Source organism: Panulirus ornatus, chromosome 19 (assembly GCF_036320965.1).
Source record: "Panulirus ornatus isolate Po-2019 chromosome 19, ASM3632096v1, whole genome shotgun sequence".
Lineage (NCBI taxonomy): Eukaryota > Metazoa > Arthropoda > Malacostraca > Decapoda > Palinuridae > Panulirus > Panulirus ornatus.
Genome location: NC_092242.1, coordinates 64,358,479 through 64,378,272, shown reverse-complemented (window position 1 = coordinate 64,378,272; position 19,794 = coordinate 64,358,479). Strand labels below are relative to the sequence as shown.

Below are 19,794 nucleotides of genomic sequence, written 5' to 3'. Positions count from 1 at the left end.
TCAATGGCGACCTTTGAGAAACTTACGTAAAGCCGAACTTGAAACCAAAGCTAAGTATCACCGTAGTGGTGAATGGTACGGAATTTTTACCTTAAGGGTGATCTGGGTCCGTCAGCAATGGCCAGCCTCTGAATCCCAAGAACAAAACACACCAGCGCCGCCGCCGTCGTGAGTTAGGCGGCCTTCGTCGTAGTAGAAAACAGGATCTTACAGGGCCAACCCCAAGGCGCGGCAGCAGAACTAGGTTAGAACATGACTCCAGCGAAGTTTAGACAATATCATGATTCATGTGTTGCTGCTGCTGCTGTGTTAAACTCGAGTTGAGCACAGTCATGAGCCAGGATTTATGATGTTAGTTCACCTGGGGGCAGACACCCCCGGGCCAGGTGCTGCGTGTTACTGCTTCTCAGCTCGTAAATGTATCTCGCATAGTCTCTCTCTCTCTCTCTCTCTCTCTCTCTCTCTCTCTCTCTCTCTCTCTCTCTCTCTCGAACCTTTCTGCCTGTCAGTATGTTAGTCTGTTGAGCCATCTATGCCAAAAAAAAAAAAAATAATGTGGAAAAAGTTATGGTAAATTAGCGTACGCATTTCAAGAACTTGAGCGAAAAAGTTCTGAGTTCGTCAAAGTAAAGTCATCGGATAAAAGAAAATAAAGTTTTACTCCTAAAAAGAAATCTTATCGGTATATGAAGTTCAAGGTAATACAGTACCATTTTAGGATAATAATGTTCTTTCCTTACGGCGTTCTTTCCGCTTGTTAATCGAGTTATCTTAAAGGAAAAAAGTTGTAGAAGTCATCGCTAAGTTCCTCGTATCTCTCGACGGATTCGAAGTAGAAAAAAGGATTCTCGTATTTACTATTTCCCGAGAAAATAAACTAGATAAGGCTGGGGTCTTGTTTCGTTTTAAATTATCTCCATAAAAACCTAACCTATCTTATTCAAGCCAACATGACCTAATCGACTTCACTAAGCATGGAAATATATATATATATATATATATATATATATATATATATATATATATATATATATATATATATATATATATATATATATATATAATTTCTTTTCTCCGAATTTCTCTAAATCCATGACAAAAGAGACGTTGGAGCCTCGCTCATTACATAATTCTTTTTTCTCCTATAGGGTAAGGCGCTTAGCCCAAGACATAAAAAGACGCATGGTAAAAAAAAACGGGGGAAAAAAATTAGTCTCCCGTTCTGTCATAATTTTGAATCAAGAGATAATTGTCAGTTCTCTGGCAAAATCACCACTCCCAAACTTCAGGATCACCTCTTTTTTCTTCCTAAAAATTTAAACTTTATGAATAAAAACAAAATCATTATCTTTAAGAGTTCCGATGCTGTACGATCGCTTCAATCTATCATTCAAAATTATCCATCTTCTATCAAATTCAACTGACAGAAAGACATCAACATAAACAAAAACAAAACAAAAAAAAAAAAAATGTTTAGGAGAACAACACGACCTCGCAAGTGCTCACAACAGTTTTATTTCTGGCCACATTACACGCAAGAACCAGAGGCAAAAGTTTAGAATAAAATTTTGGATTTAATAGCATTACTGCCGCACCAGGAACCGCATGGCTTGTAGCCTCGCCAACACTAGTTTCTCCTCCGTTTTCTTGCGCCAGGCTTTAAGCTTCGGGTATATATACATGTATATATACATATACATATATATATATATCTTCGGGTATATACATATATATATCTTTCTCCCCTATCCCTGGGGATAGGGGAGAAAGAATAGTTCCCACGTATTCCCTGCGTGTCGTAGAAGGCGACTAAAAGGGAATGGAGCGGGGGGGCTGGAAATCCTCCCCTCTCGTTTTTTTTTTTTTTATTTTCCAAAAGAAGGAACAGAGAAGGGGGCCAGGTGAGGATATTCCCTCAAAGGCCCAGTCCTCTGTTCTTAACGCTACCTTGCTAACGCGGGAAATGGCGAATAGTATGAAAGAAAAAGAATATATATATATATATATATATATATATATATATATATATATATATATATATATATATATATATATATATATATATATATATATGTGTATATATATATATATATATATATATATATATATATATATATATATATATATATATATATATATATATATATATGTGTGTGTGTGTGTGTGTGTGTGTGTGTGTGTGTGTGTGTGTGTGTGTTTTTTCCCTCTGTATTATACTTTTTTGATTACTTTCTGTTGTCGCAGGACTGAGAATTGGTTCGTCTGTATTCATGAGAGGATGTAGCCCAGAATGCATCAAAAAATCAATGATTCGTTGCTGATGTTTTGGGTTATATGGCGATGGTGGTGGCGGTGGTGAGGTGTGGAGTAAAGTATAGTGATGAGAGGTGACGTTAACCTGCGGTGGTAGTGAACTGTGGAGCACAGTGATGGTGGCGGTGATGGTGAGGTGTGGCGTGTGATGGGGTTGGTTACCTGTGAAGCGTAGTAGGGGGTGATGGTGGTGAGCTGTGAGGTGTGGTGTTGGGTGGTGGTGGTGATAAGCTGTGGAGTGGTGGTGATGGTGAGCTGTGATGTGCTGGGTGGTGGTGGTGATGAGCTGTGGAGTGGTGGTGATGGTGGTGAGCTGTGAGGTGTGGTGTTGGTGGGGTGGTGGTGGTGATGAGCTGTGGAGTGGTGGTGATGGTGAGCTGTGATGTACTGGGTGGTGGTGGTGATGAGCTGTGGAGTGGTGGTGATGGTGGTGAGCTGTGAGGTGTGGTGTTGGTGGGGTGGTGGTGGTGATGAGCTGTGGAGTGGTGGTGATGGTGAGCTGTGATGTACTGGGTGGTGGTGGTGATGAGCTGTGGAGTGGTGGTGATGGTGGTGAGCTGTGATGTACTGGGTGGTGGTGGTGATGAGCTGTGGAGTGGTGGTGATGGTGGTGAGCTGTGAGGTGTGGTGTTGGTGGGGTGGTGGTGGTGATGAGCTGTGGAGTGGTGGTGATGGTGAGCTGTGATGTACTGGGTGGTGGTGGTGATGAGCTGTGGAGTGGTGGTGATGGTGGTGAGCTGTGAGGTGTGGTGTTGGTGGGGTGGTGGTGGTGATGAGCTGTGGAGTGGTGGTGATGGTGGTGAGCTGTGATGTGCTGGGTGGGGTGGTGGTGATGAGCTGTGGAGTGGTGGTGATGGTGGTGAGCTGTGATGTGTGGTGGTGGGTGGTGGTGATGATCTGTTGGGGTTGTGGTGTCAGGTGTGTGGTGGCAGAAGCTGCTGGAAAATGTCTCTTGTGGTGGGCGTTTTTCTTTCTTTTTTTTTCATCATTCGTTTATTCCCACATTTCATCGCAAAACAGTTTGTTCAAATACCTTTCTTTATCTGTGGCGTCAGTAGAGAAAAATATTGCAAATGGAAACACCGAGATTTTATTATCTGTACATTTTTATCCATTGCGATATATTCATTTATACATTTCCATCATGATAATCTCAATCAAAAAAAAAAAATTTGCCAGGCATTCGTATGTGTCCGTCCATCTGTCTTTTTTTGGCGCGCGCAGATACATTCAAACGTGTCCAAACTTACAAAACGTATCGACACGCATGCGCTAATAAATACTCGTACATCAACGTATATCATAACAAACAGGTCCTGACGTCGGGTGCAACACCAGCAGGAGATATCTGGTCCCAATCTGGGGTTAGCTGTCATCTGCCTGTGACAAGCCAGAGTCACCCCCACGATATTGCTTATTAATACTCCACCCGAAGTCGAATACGCGGGTGTCGACCAGGGATCATATCTCTTGCCTATTTTCCTCCTTGATACATATATATATATATATTTTCTTTTCGTCTTATTCTTCGTTCTGTAATACAAACGCATTATTACCATTCGTTACTAATGGTGTACTTACATGGTTCTTGTCCATTATGTTTATAGGTGTATATCTTTAAAGTTTGAATAGTTGCTGAATCGTGAAAGATGTGTAGATCTTGAAGTTAGATTGGGTTAGAATAAATGCTATGTTAGATTACTTTTTGCTAGGTAATGGAGGAGTATCACCCCAATCATACTATTCGTTCTTTTTCATCGATTTTTGACGTGTAAAACCTAATGAACAATATCCATTGCCTTAGCCATTTTCTTTCATTACGACACGGATCATAATATATGTCTTCCAGTTCTCCTCATTCTCATATTCTTATCACCTGTTTATCTCGTCCCTTTTACCGAGTCTTCATCATTCTCCTCCGTTACCCTGTGACACTTCCCAACTTACTCCAACCTTATTTACATTACCTTTTGCCCTTTTATGTTCTTCTCAATACCCAATTTTCTACCATCTCTTTCCCGCATGATTTGTTTATCATTTCTTTCAAGTCCCTCCTAGGAAGGATATATTTCCAAAAGGATATTACAGACCAGACAAAATAAAACATTCATTGTGTTCACTTATACAATACTGCTACCACACAATATTTTGACTCTCCCGTGCACACACACACACACACACACACACACACACACATTATGCAAAGGTTCGATCATATCACATATTAGCATCAGCTGATCCATATTTCAACAACATCAACAACAAAAATTGAGGACAACCAACCATGTGTACCCGGAAATAATACATGAGAGGTATCCAGAGTCGACTAAAAGAAAACGAACAAAATTGCTCGCCAAATAATCTGAAAATGAAAGGTAATCTTTTTTTTTTTATCTAGAATAAGCGAAGAGAATTTCACTGATAGAAATTGGCCATTGATTAGTTCCACTCGAGAAGGGAACTGATAGAATGAAATTAAAGAATCTTGGCCAGAAACGTTAAGGTATATATATATATATATATATATATATATATATATATATATATATATATATATATATATATATATATATATATGCTTGGCTCAACACTAGCACTCTAGATTCCCAGAGGTGAACCAGTCATAAACCAAATGCAACGGCGTTTCCACATCCTCAACCAACTCAATCAACCAAACAGGCTCCCAGCCCACCACCTCCCACAGCCATCCTCGCCAGGCATAACCTTTTGCACACCGGCACACACACACACACACACACACACACACACACACACACACACAAACACACACACACACACATGAAGTGCAACTTAGAATCTGACTGAAAACTCACCACACCCTTGAACCAGACGTTCGTGAGACACGTACACGAAAATCCATCTCAAAACATCAGCAACCCCTCACCTCGACTGACATTCAGAACTCTTTAAAAGTTTAAAAGAGCTCACCCTCCAGCAGCAGGGCCCAGAACACAACAAATCAGAGTTCTCCATAAAACATTTCGCCTCCCCGTTGCAATCCGAATATCAACAAGAATCTTCGTCCTCTCCGGTCTACACAATTGAAAATATCCCGGACATGTGGAAACCTGTTAATGTAATATCTACAACCACTCCCTCCTGACCTATCTCATCTCCTCTCCCCCACCTCCCTTATCGCCTCGCATCACTAAGAGCGTCAATCATTCAAAACCCCCGGGGGAGGAAAAACAACAACAAACTAATGGACAGCAGAATCAACCTTCAGTATTCCACACATCATCGCCCACACACACACACACACACACACACACACACACACACACACACACACACACACAAGCGTGGCTTTAGACTCCCAAATTACCACTCCACTACCACACGCGCTTTCTGGATGGCTTTAACCAACCACAACCACCCCTACCACACACACACACACACACACACACACACACACACACACACACTGTACTAGTGGTGGCATATCAACAGAGCATTGGACACTGTCCGACACACCAGCGGTACTGGGCGTACCTCGAGGCATTAAAAACCAGTTGAACCCAACCTCACGTCTGGACGCTGGAGCCCTGACAGGCTCTCCTCCCTCCCCACAAGAGACTTCGCCTCCACAAAAAAATTCTCAAGTTTCCGCAGCGTGGTAGGGGGTTAGCGTGACTGACTTTATGGTTTCGTCCACGGGCTCGCCTGGGTTCGAATCCAGGGAACGGCAGTCGGCCTACAGTCAACACAGGTGTTCATCCTTCCCACGGGTCAGTCGACAAATTGGCTAGAATATATATATATATATATATATATATATATATATATATATATATATATATATATATATGAAATAGCTATGATTAAGACATTTTCTCACAGACTTCGGTGTGAAAGTCCTCTCGTATTCATCTGATCTCACAGTCACATCCTAGCACTCTGTCTCTCCCTACACCAGCAACGAAAAAAAAAAACCATGCAGCGCCGCATCGCGCAATCATAACACTGGCTCCCTCAAAAATAAAATCTCTGCACCGCCAGAGGAAATCCACCCTCACCCTCCCCTGAACCGACGGAGGGACATGAATGTGACTAACCTGGTGGACAACCCCCTTCCCATAACACTTGAATGGTCTAGGCCACTACCACTCAACAGAACTTCAGCCGCGGTAAATATCACGTACACAACGCACACAGGCGTAACCTTCCCACTCCCCGCACTGAAGACGTTATCACAACGACTATGAAACGAGATAAACGCCCTTGTAGCTACAACACTTGCTGGCACCAATGCTGAAAGGGAGAACAGGAATCCCTCAGTATCCTCCAAGAACAACTTGTCTGCTCCACCTTAAACTACGCCTCACCTGCATTTGGTCATCCACTTTGTCAAAAGCAAACGTGATATGGTTATCCACTTTGCCAAAGGCAAACGTTACATGGTTATCCACTTTGTCAAAATCAAACGTTACGTGGTTATCCACTTTGTCAAAAGCAAACGTTACATGGTTATCCACTTCGTCAAAGGCAAACGTTACATGGTTATCCACTTCGTCAAAGGCAAACGTTACATGGTTATCCACTGTGTCAAAGGCAAACGTTACAGTGTTACAAACCACACTAGACACGGCACTCACAACAATCATTGGGATGTCTAGTTATCATTTAAGCTCAGCACCTGTGTTGTTACGAAAAGAAAAAAAGGGGGAAGAAAAAACCCAATACAATTTTTCCTCAACATGCTCGGCAATCAGTTAGTTTCCCAACCGTATACTAGATCCATCCCACCCAGATTGCTTCATAAACAACCATAAATTTATATCTTGAAACAAACAAACAAACAAAAAATATTTCCTGCTTCCATCTTCAACAAAATGGACGTCGACAGAACAAACACACGCCGAGACGCGACACGAATTTAGCAACACAACATTCCCAGACAGAACAAATACACGCCGTCACGTGACAAGGAACTAAAAACAAGGACATTTCCAGACAGAACAAACACACGCCGTCACGTGACAAGGAGAAAACAACATTCCCAAGACCAGTCTTAAATGCTCACTCCATCAGACGTACAACCATCGCTAACTACACTCTCCAGCGATGTGTGTGTGTGTGTGTGTGTGTGTGTGTGTGTGTGTGTGTGTGTGTGTGTTATACTTTCTCTTCTCCTTTCTGGCCGCCGCTCATCCCTCCAGCATTACAAACGCATTACAAACACAGACTCAACACAACACAAGGCTCCTCATGTTCCAGATGCAGCTTCCATGCCGAAGACATTGAACAAGGACGCATTAGATGCCCCCTGCTCATCCCACACAGACACACACACACACACACACACACACACAAACACCACACTTCCCCCCCCCCCACCTGTGATCCCGCCCAGTGGGCGTGGACGGCTTCCTGAGAGCTGCTGGAGCCCCTAGAGAAGGGACTCCTCGACCAGAGGGCTTGAAAAGGTATAGGCATGTCAAATACTGTCAACCTCGACGCCCTTTCCCATCAACCATCATATCCCCCTCATCACACCACCCTCTAGGGAGTCAGTCATACGCCTAGCCCTAATGACCCACTCTTCCGCAGTGCCGCCGGACGGGGTGACTGTCCTGCTGGGGACGTGGGACGCTCCCAGGGGACGGCGGGGAGCGTCGTGGGGCCTTACCTCGAGGGAGACACGCTCCAGCTCACCTGCGTCGCCCATGGAGGTAAGCCTTATAGATGAGGGTGTCTCGTGAGAGAAGCTTTATGAAGGACCTCATGGCGGTGTCGCAGGGAGGAGACGCGACCCTTGATGAAGATCTCAAAGCAGGGAAGGGACGCTTCACAGAGAGGGTCAAGTAAAAGGCGGCGTCACATGAATTATAATAAGATTCAGTGAGATCAACTCTCTCTGTGAATTGAGTATTGCATGGGCTTTATTTTCATTAACAATGTCTAGTTATTATTATCATTATTATTATTATTATTATTATCATTAATTCGTATTGCACGATTGTCCTTACTTTTGATATAGTCGTAACGAAAATACGGACTTGTGCAGGAATTTGGGTGTATTGCCTCCAATTAAAAGAACCACAAGACGGAATTAATATTCAATAAAGAAATATATTTCGGATTAAAAACTAGAAAATAACTTTAAAACAACCGATGGTTTAAAAAAAAATTCAAACCAGGAAGCAAAAAGGCTTTGAACTCAATAAAAAAAAAAAAGTTTTTTAAACAAACTACCATAAAAAAAGAACTGCTTGCCAATGTTTTATTGCAAATGGAATTAAGTTCTTTAATAATAACTTTTACCATTCAGAGATGGTAATCGAGTTGGGCATCAAAATCAATTAAACTACAGCTGGAGAAAAAAAATGGAAAGGAGGATGCACTTCGTACCCACACTTGCTCCTCATTTATGTTGTTCCTGGACACCCAACAACACTACCCACCACCACCATTTTCTGTTTAGCAAGAAAAAGGGATTAAATGGCTCCTTATTTTTCCCAAGCGTTGCCACTGCAGCAACCGAACTCGATAAATATTTCCAAAAAAAAAAAATATACATGTAAAAACAATAAAACATCAAGCATTCTTAAAAAAAAAAAAAGTAATCTACTTAGAGTTTTAATTAGTAGAATTTTTTACATAATGTAATCGTATATTTACATAAAACTCGCGATCACAGTTTTCCTCCCGAGCGCGTTTTCGTTCTTGATCAGCAACATACATTTTTTTTCCCCCCCCCTCTCTTTTTGGCTGCTTAAATATTGTGAAACTTTCCGGCGCATGGCGATCCCTTAACGAGACTAAAATGGGAAAATACACCACGAGTTCCGGGCAATGTGTAGGCGTATGTGTAGCTCAGGGGTGTGTGGAAATGGTCTTAGATGTGTAAGTGCGTGTGTACACACACACACTGTGGTGCTTGTGGACGTAGGGAGGGGCGTCGAACGCCTGACTCGTGATATTCCTTGTGGTGCTTTTATATATATTTTTCATTTGTCTGTGTGTGTGTGTGTGTGTGTGTGTGTGTGTGTGTGTGTGTGTGTGTGTGTGTGTGTGTCACTTCATGGAGTCTAAGGGCTGTCAGTTCATCAGAATATATCAAAACTTTGCAAAGTAACTGACTGTTATTGTCATGTCTGTTGCGAAATACGGATACAGGAGTATGAATTACCCTGGGCACCTTCCATATATACTATACTAAGCGTACGGCACCGAATATTTTGACTCTCATCAATATTCTTGAACTAATAATGAGGCGGACTTAATTATCATATCACACGCGCTATCATTGGCGCTAAAAAAAAAAACAAAAAAAGGCGCTAAAAAAGTCAAAATGAGTTGCTTCTTTGCAAAAAAAATAAAAAAAAAATCCCTTCTCCCTCACCTCGCATGCAACTAATAAGTTTTGATCATTTTGAAGGTTTGGTCTACGTCAGATGATGAAAGCAAGTCTTGATCTGTCTCACCGCTTGGAGGAATCGCAGGTGTCGCCGAGGTTTGACACATGTGATATCCAATGCAGCTGTGCTGTCTTGTTACCACCATACAGCAGAGATATGACCAATAGTGGTGGCATCTGCCTCGCACACAACACAGCTTCGCAGCTGCAAGGCTCGACAACACGTATGACTAAGCGGCCTTCATAAGAGCTAGTATTACCCCCCCACCCTCTCTCTCTCTCCAATCTTCGGCAACTTCAGCCATCAAACTCTCAACGAGGAACCTGATCCTATTTCGTTGGCTTATGAGTAAAGCAAAGAACATCAGGCGGGATATGCTAGACCCCGAGGCTACGCAACGAAAGACTCATATAAAGCAAGCCAGATACAACAAGGGGGGGGGGGGGGTCAGGTGTTGCCTGTTGAATATTGAGTGTGGGTCTGATAAAAGCAGGGAAGCAGAGGGGAAACCTGGTGCCGAGGGAGGAAAAGAGAGGAAGTCTGTTGACGTGGTGCCTAGGGGGGGTGGAGAGAGGGGGGGGGGGGAGCAAATGATGAATATTTTTTTGTTTCCGTTTTCTGTTTGATGCGGGTCAGCAGATCCCCTGGCGGCCATTTTCAAAAAAAAAAAAAAGAAATAGACACGAGCAAATATCTATTTACTGGGAAAGTACATGTGATCTTAGATTGCGTTTCAAGAATCTAATAAGGCGTTTATGACCATGGCAATTAGACAGACCTAATGACTAGTTAAATTTAAGCATCGCGATCCACAGGCATAGAGGGAGTGCCAGCGATATTAGAATTATCCATAACTCGACTCGCTGATGTTTAAGAAAAAAAAAATATCTCGGTTGGTGAATGCAGTTTGACGTGGATGGCCTCACGGTAACAACCAAGGATGGTTGATAGACCTAAAGCCCGCACAGACTTGAGTGCTGATTGGAGCAGAGGGAGATGACGGTGGGTGGAGTTATGTGGGAGCGTTCTTTGAGGGTAAGTCGACGCAGGGAGACGACACAGTAAGCGTGAAGCAAGTCCACGCAGCTTGCCCCAGTTTTAAAGCTATGTAGCCGAAGCGCAACATTAATATCACAACTCACTCACTAGCATATTCAACAACACTGAAACGTATTTGCATAAGGTTAACATTTGCAAAATGTCAAATAATGATTAAATTACCCATCCCGTGGACAACCTTCTTCAGGTGTTGAACGTAATGCGAAAATCACATACACTCCCACGGCGTGGACGGTCGAATTTGAAGACAGTGGCTACACTCACCCATCATCCACAGTGCTTCTGGTGCGGGAAGGCTTTCTGGGCAGGAAGGTGATGGCCAGGTGCAAAACATTATCTAAAGATACACAACTCAGATGACATTTCCTGACCAGGTGGTGAAGACCAGTTAACATAAAGGGCGGCAACACATCATAGCGCTGGTGTTTTACTCTGCAATTTTGCTGAAGGACATTTGCTGGCATGAATCATATTTCAGATCATGTCCCTCACGGCAACACAGAGAGATTCTGGCAGGAAAATGAATACATCAAAATGATGGAGTCGAGCTGTAATTCGGCCTTGGGAAACCTACATCATAAACCCTTTGAAGGCTTCACCACAACACACACACACACACACACACACACACAATACCTCAAAACGTAGACCAGTTCCGGGAAACACGATAACAATGCTATCCTGGCTGGCAGTGAGGTGAGGCTATGTCACAAGGGGGAGGGAGGGAGGCAGGCCCAGGTAGGGCGTCTGCCAAACTAACCTAGCCAGCCGTGTCCTGACGCCAGTGAGAGCTGGTAATTGCTTACCCCACCCCCCCACAGCCACATAACTCTCCTACCCTCCTGACGACACTTGATTTATCACAGGCAATCAACTTCACAACCTTTATATCCAGTTACTCAAGATCCAAAAGCGATGAGATGATGAAATTCCTTCTCTGGAGAAATTTCACCGACACAGAAAAAAACATCATTATTCCCAACCCTTACCAACCAACCCCCACCCATCCTGGTCGAGTTAACTACGGATCTTCCGGCCAAGCTGGAATAAATCACGCTCAGGTTAGTGTTAATGGAATACCACGCTCCATATTGGAGAGGTAGCGTCGTCGCGAGGATGATGTAAACAAACCCGAATACTCACAGCGAGAAAAGCTAACCCTAACCTTGTTATGTTATCATCACACCCACTTTGATCTGCATGTGTTCCCACCACGACGGGGCTCCACTGTAGGCTGTGCTCTCTCTCTCTCTCTCTCTCTCTCTCTCTCTCTCTCTCTCTCTCTCTCTCTCTCTCTCTCTCTCTCTCTCTCTCTCTCGTACCTACATAGCGTCTTTAGGCCTCAGCAATATTCCACCCTCTGAGAGTGTTAGGCCACCTCCCCTTGCTTTCACTTCGCCTTAACTTTAGGAACTCAATAAAATACACCCTTTTTCCTCAGATCTTCGCTGGAGTTCCGTATTGCACGTGCAGCAGCGGAACGCGATACAGAAACCAGTCTTCCGCCCCAAGTGTGGTGATCATAGATACTTCTATGCATCGCTGCCTTGTGTATTTAGGGGCACAGTTAACTTTCCTTTCATTCTCCCTCCCTCTCCACACAAGATCTCAAAGATCCTCAAGAGGTTCTTAAATTTTAGGATGTTTGATAGAATTTGGGTAGTCGTTTTCTGATCAAGATTGAAACCTGCTTAAACATCACTCTTACCACGTCCAGGTACCCCTCCGCCATCCGTGGTGTGGTATCAGAACACCCACCTCCTGGACACGGACATGGAATCCCGTTCTCTGGAGAACACCACCATCACCTTCCCGGCACTGAAGGTGACAACGCTCGGCCCGGGGCCCGCTGGGCGTCAAGAGGACGAGGAGGAGGAGGAGGAGCCAACCGTCGGAGAGCCGTTCAACACGCTCACTCTAGGGCCCCTTAACCGCAGTCACCTCCAAATTCTCCTCACCTGCGAAGCCTCTAACAACAACCTTACTATCCCGACCTCCTTCGTGGTCACGGTAGACATGAACTGTGAGTATCACGAGCCATAGAAGATCTGGATATTTTGTGCAATAAAATGAGAGAATATCAACATCATAAATAAAACTACAAAGAATAAATCTAGGTACCTCCTGGTGCCTTGAGCGACATACCACTCATTATCTAGACACATCTAATAATTGATTCTTCAACTCACATCATATATCCCTCCCTCCATTTTTTTTTTATCCCCTTAGTGCCTCCCTTAGACGTGGAGATCCGCCCCCCTGTGAAGGAGCCACTAACAGCTGGTCGTCAGTACCATCTGCAGTGTGTGGTGGTGGGCGCCAGACCCACCCCAACCATCTCCTGGTGGACGGGTCACCAGCGGGTCCTCGAGGCCGAGGTTACGGTCAGTACCAGCCACGGTCAGTACCAGCCATGGTCAGTACCATCCACGGTCGGTACTAGCCACGGTCAGTACTAGCCACGGTCAGTACCAGCCACGGTCAGTGCCAGCCACGTCAGTACCAACCATGGTTAGTACCAACCACGGTCAGTACTAGCCACAGGCAGTACCAGCCATGGTCACGTCCCAAGCCCCAGTGGGTTAGAGAACGAGGAAATGACATAAGTGTGAGAGATGTGCTGAAACTGAGCGAGTCTGGTGAAGTGGACTGAGTGCTGCGAAGAATGGTGAAAAGAAAGAGTAATTGAAACTTGAAAGGTGGAAGAAGATCAAAAGGTATTTACTCAAGCCGTGCGTCAAGTGTGTGAGGTGAAGTGTGTCATGCAGAATCAAAACTGTCACTGAAACAGAAAAAGGAAAAGTATAGTTGGCATCTGCAGGGAAGGTGTGCGTGTGATTCGGAAGAGTACATGAGAAAGCAGCAGGAGAATGTACAAGAGATGAAGAAAAGGGGAAATGAGATGATGGGTAGAGAGATAGAGTATCGATGAACATTAGTAAGCCACTTATTACCAATTATGGTAAGTATAGCAGTACTAACCACTCAGGCAGTATCTAATCCTATATTAGTGACGTCATGCTAGAAGCTAGACACGTCATGATGAGACCTCACACTTAGGAGCCAATGAGGTCCAAGGAAAATTGGTCAGTCTGATCGGATATCGTGGCTTTGTGGCTTTTTAAGACATTTTTTATTTTCATCGTAAAACAATAAACATATCTTCAGCAACAATATTTCTTCTGTAATAGGGAGACACTTAAATAAAATGTGATTAGGATTTTAGTATACCACTGATGATGATGAAGTAGTTAGATGATATCAATGATAAAGTTAGATGGCCAAAGATGACTTAGAAGTCATCACGAAAAATAGACACCTTTAAGTAATATCCTAAAAATGGTAACTTACGACACGGAACAAAGTTACTTCTGCACACAAGTAGGTACTTGCTAGAGATGCGTTACTTTAAAGTTAATCCACCGTATGCTTGACAAGTGTCTGTGTCTACTTTTTGTTATAAAAGTTTCCTTGTTACTTAATGAAGCAAGTATATTGTTGAGACAATTGTACGACCCTTTTTAAACTCCACGGCACGACCCTTCTGAGTACGACTGTACGACCGTAGGGAGGTTTACAATGGCCTTGTTCTGGACCCGCCTCGAATGCAGGTTAATAACCCTTTACTCCCCATCTGATTTTCAATCACTTGTTCCTTTCTATATTTACTGATAAACATCCCCTTCTATTTCCCCCTCTACCATCATTCCTCATCTACTGGCCAACCCCTCATTCACTCAACTCTCTCTCTCTCTCTCTCTCTCTCTCTCTCTCTCTCTCTCTCTCTCTCTCTCTCTCTCTCTCTCTCTCTCTCACACACACACACACACAGTTTTTAGTCACGTCCCCAGGCCTTCCCTTCTCTTACTCCTAATTCAGTGTTTCCCAATCTAGGGGTCATGACCCCTAGGGAGTCGTTTGGCAATTTCAGAGGGGTCGTAAGGCTGGAGGAGTTACCTCAATATATATATATATATATATATATATATATATATATATATATATGTGTGTGTGTGTGTGTGTGTGTGTGTGTGTGTGTGTGTGTGTGTTATACCCACATCCATCAATATTATGCTCAACTGATAACAGTTATCTTGGAAGTAGGCAGGGAATGGGGTTATCAAGAGGGTACCCATGTGAAAAGAGGGATAACGACACAAAAACGCTTGGGAACCACTGGCCAAATCGGCCTCCCCTTTCAACTACCCGTTTGTAACTCTTCTTAAAGTTACCCCTCCAAAATCTATTTTTTTTTCCTTCCGACTGTCTTTCTATTCACTATCTATCGTCTGCCCTTACTCTCCCTACGTGCCAAAATGTCCCTTGCACTGTCTCTTTCCCCTACGTCCTCTGGCGTCTCTCGTAACTGTGACGTATCTCGCCCGCCCCCCCCTCACTATCTCTCGATGCGAACTCCATAACTGTTAGGCTTGCAATGACCATGTCTCTCCCGGAGAGTGGGGGAGGGGGGAATGGTTGACATCCGTGGCGTCAACACCAGCTCATGACCGATGACGACCACCGACGATCTATCGTCGGTGTCGTAACGGTTATACGACACCGACGATCTATCGTCCCTGTCGTAACGGTTATACGACACCGACGATCCGTCGTCCCTGGCTGTAAACTATTCCGACGCCGGTCTATCGTCCCTGTTGCAACAGTTACGTCACCAGCCCTCGTCTCGGTTGTAACGGCTACGACACCATCTATCGTTCCTATTGTGATGGTTACGACAGGAGGTGGAGGGCTATTAACCTCTCCCCCCCCTCCCCACATCCACCCACCTACACCAGATGTAAACTAATATGGGAGTCTTTTATTCCACAAGTCAAAGTATTTCGGTCTGTTCCCTCAAGTTATCATACCCTTTTCATATCGTTCAGTTTCCCTCCACCCATGTTCTCTCTCAAGATTACTCTATCCATTAAATCGGCCAATTCTCCCCATTTTCTATCTCATATTACTATCGGCCAGTTCTCCTCCCCATTTTCTATCTCATATTACTGTCTCTTTTAAATCGTCCTGTGTCCTCTGAAACAATATAATATGACATCGTAAGAACATTGGAAGACCGGTTTAATACACGAACGAAAGCAGTTTCAGGCCGTTGAAGGTTCAAGTGGTAATACAATGGCAATAAAAGGGGTTGGTAATACTGGCGTAAACCCCAGGGAGAGGGGGGGATGTGGTCGCAACTATCATACGGGTTATACCCTACAACGCAAGGTATGATCATACACACAACACCCTGGGACTGAGTGCTGGTCCGGCTGAATCAAGTGAAAAAATTATTATTACTGGTCATATGAGGTCATCGCTTGGCGAATCTTTGTGATTGTGGTACTCCAACGAGGCGAGGGCTTGGGTTCGATTCCCATCAATGGCTAGGTCAGGCAACTACAAGGGTCCCTGTGGTGCATCTATCAGTACTGTCTATTTAATCTTTGGTCGGCGGGTGGAGAGCAATTGGAACTAATTGCCGCAAACTGGCTGTTACATATACCAAATGAAAACGACCTTATTCTAAAGTCCAGCGCGCCAATTGCCAGTCCTACCTCCTCTAAATCACCGTAACTAAAGCCGGAATATAAGCCTTAATTACCATTAACTTAAGCTGAGTAAGCTTGGGGCTTGATCTGCCCCACGCTTACCTATAAAGTTCGGGGTAGAAAAATTTGCTTGCAACAAGTGTGTGTGTGTGTGTGTGTGTGTGTGTGTTACGTTACCGACTCGGACAATGACGTGTATGTGACAACATGAGAACCTTTACGTCTACGTTTGAGAGTTTAGAAGACAAAGACGAGCACACTCACTTTGGCTACGTATCAAAACCAAATCGAACCCGATCCATAATCATTCTTTTTCAACTTGCTTTCACGGATAATACTTCGGGGTATATATATATTTACTCAAGGTTAAGATAACGAAAACACGTTAAGGTTAGATATCTTTTGCTATATCTTTTTTTTTCATCTATATCTAACTTACTATGAAGTTTAACACACTTTGAGTAAGGCTGTTATACGGTGATTAAAGTAAATGGCACTACAGGATAAGACAATGATCATCTTCCAAAGTAAGTTTCACCTGACCAAGTAATAATAACGCCCAGTCCTAAAGTTAGACTCCTAAAAATAAAGGAAAAAAAAAAAACATGGGTCACAGTCACCAACACACAAGTTGAACTAAACGCGTCTGAGCCAAGCGACTGCGAATCCCAGGATAGTAGAAGTTGAAGCCCCTTGCTCGTCCTGGATCATGAAATCTCCCACTGGGAGAGAGGGTGGGCAGGGGGTTGGAGTTTGGGAGGCCCCTCTCCCTCCCTACCTACTAACGCCCTCTTCCTCCCTTTCTAATTCATTTAAGCCTTCGGTGACCCGCAATCTGGCCCCCCTATAATGAAAACGTTTTACTGTCTTGAATGGACCTTTCAAACTCCGTATAGGAACGTTTTCAATATAGTTTCTTGAGAAATACGACTCTATATATCTCAAACTTTTCGTTGCCGTAGAGCTGAACTTTTTTTTATATATCCTTTTGTTTGTTTTTTGCCATTCCAGAAGTTTCGATCTTCTTCTTTTTTCTATAGCACACACGGGAAAGTAAGAATCTTATTTTCTTCGCCTTATACACAGAGTTTATTATGCATTCACAAGGCGCAGACGGGCTGTAACCCTCTGCCCCGGCCAGACTCTCCTCCTCCTCTTCTTCTTCTTCTTCTGACTCGGGACTTCAAAAGCCATCGCTCACTTCTGGAATAATTTGAATACAAAGAAAAAAGAAAATATCACCAGAATGTTTGGTTCACTTGCAAAGCCGTTAGGCCACTTCTAACCCTTGAGTTCCTCTTGGAGGTTTTAGTGCATCTCTTCAAAATTATTAGACTACATTCATAAACTTCTGCTCCCCCCCAACCCCATCCCCCGAAAAAAAAGAAATGGGTTTCTTCAACACTTCTTTCTGTCTTGTCTTGCAGAATCATTGGTTTCCCTGGAAACAGACAAAATAGCATTTTTTACCCCTCTCAAAAGTCGTCAAGTGCCTTTTCATTCTTGACGTATATATATATATATATATATATATATATATTATATATATATATATATATATATATATATATATATATATATATATATATATATACATAAAAGACTGCAAGAAAGAAATTAACCTTCTTCCAATTTTCTTATTTCCCATTATTTTTTTTTTTAACTGTGACCCCGAACCCAATCACATATATTTCTCCGAGTGGCCTTTTGATCTTGTTGATATTATAATGACTAACCCTCATACCGAAACTGGATAATGTTGACTCACCTGAAAGCTACAAATAATCTGATCAAAAGATCTCTCACTTCTATTATCTTTTTTTTTTCTTCTTTTACTTCGATGTCTACGAAGTTTCTGAAGAAAAAATATTTCAATATCCCTTTGTCCCTTATCTGGGATCCTCTACTTCGAGTGCTCCTCAGAACTGGCTTTATATGTATCTCGAGATCTTCTGCTGCTGAGATGTTAATGGTATTTTGAGATTCTGCCCAGCCAGAGTCTCTCTCTCTCTCTCTCTCTCTCTCTCTCTCTCTCTCTCTCTCTCTCTCTCTCTCTCTCTCTCTCCAAAGACCTTATCTCTGTCCCCTCCGGCAGACTTCGGGTGAAGGCAACGTCACCACCAGCACTATCGAACTCACGCCGAGGCCCCAGGACCACGGCTCGGTCATCCGGTGCGAGGCCGAGACCCAGGTCCCTCCTGCTGCACTCGAGGACTCCCGCAACCTCACCGTCTACTGTAGGTACCTTCGCCCTGTATAGTATAGCCTAGCTCCATACACCGTAGCTTCGCCCTGCGCGGTGTTTAGCCTAGCTCCATACACCGTAGCTTCGCCCTGGGCACACCGGTGCTTAGCCTAGCTCCATATAGCGTAGCACGCCCTGCGCAGAATTAAGCCTAGCTCTGTATAGCGTGCCACGCCCTCCGCGGTGTTTAGCCTAGCTCCGTATAGCGTAGCCACGCCCCTGCGCGGTGTTTAGCCTAGCTCCGTACAGCGTAGATACGGCCTGCGCGGCGTTTATTTACCCTCGTTGTATACAGAACAGTCTTGCTCTGAACTATGTTATAGTCTTGACATACACTGTAATAGTGACTAGATTTATCATACATCTGTCCTTACTACTCACCACAGCATCACTGGGACTGATTCTTAAGTCAGCGAGGTATAACGACTATTTAGGCGCCTAACACAACAGCCTGTCCACGGACTGTTATAAACCTGACAGTCACCGTGTATAATCCCACAATTGTATTCCCGTCGTGAGCTTGCTGTAAGTATAGCTGGATAAATATTGTCTTTCCTAAGAAAACTGAATCCTCGCACGGTAGTCTTAGGTAAATACGGGAAAATATCAGATGAGATTCCGGTTTCTCCACCTTCATGATATGACGAGATCTGAAAATCTCTAAACTCATATTTCGATGTTAGTGGAAAATGCTGTACAACTTTTCCAATAAAATCTTTTTTTTTTTTTTTATCTAACTGTACGAATGCTCGGCAGCCATCGAGCTGCTGCTTTTACCAAATCTTTCACCTAAACTGAGAAGCAACCGTTCCATTACATCTGTACAGAAGATACCTTACTCCTCAATAACGTAAAAATAAAATGGTACGGTCTGTTTTAGTTCAGCTGGCAATACATATATATATAGTGAGAGAGTGGGAGACTTTTAAAGGAGAGCTACCTCACCAGACAGCCTACCGTAACTGGAGTTACGGCGCCCAAGTGCCTGGGGTGTGTGGGGACTTCTCGATACACACATGTATAACATACCCACACTTCTCGGTACACATATGTATGACATGCCCACACTTCTCGGTACACATATGTATAACATGTCCACACTTCTCGGTACACACGGGCATGACCCGCTCACACTTCTCGGTACACACATGTATGACACGAAGTCCTAGCTCTAAGTATGATGTCAAGGGTGGTGACTTGAGTTGTAACATCACACACTTAGTCTGTTTCCTATAGCTTCGTG

General features: G+C 43.6%; 1 protein-coding gene across 1 annotated transcript in view; it reads left to right on the top strand.

Annotated features, from left to right (window-relative positions):
- The window catches only part of LOC139755605 (nephrin-like), a 152,471-nt gene that overhangs the window by 119,396 nt on the left and 13,281 nt on the right, over nucleotides 1-19,794 (top strand). Inside the window, 5 exon segments of the mRNA XM_071674149.1 lie at nucleotides 7,885-7,914; nucleotides 7,917-8,006; nucleotides 12,472-12,777; nucleotides 12,984-13,138; nucleotides 18,402-18,543. Of these exon segments, the coding sequence (XP_071530250.1) occupies nucleotides 7,885-7,914; nucleotides 7,917-8,006; nucleotides 12,472-12,777; nucleotides 12,984-13,138; nucleotides 18,402-18,543 (723 nt within the window).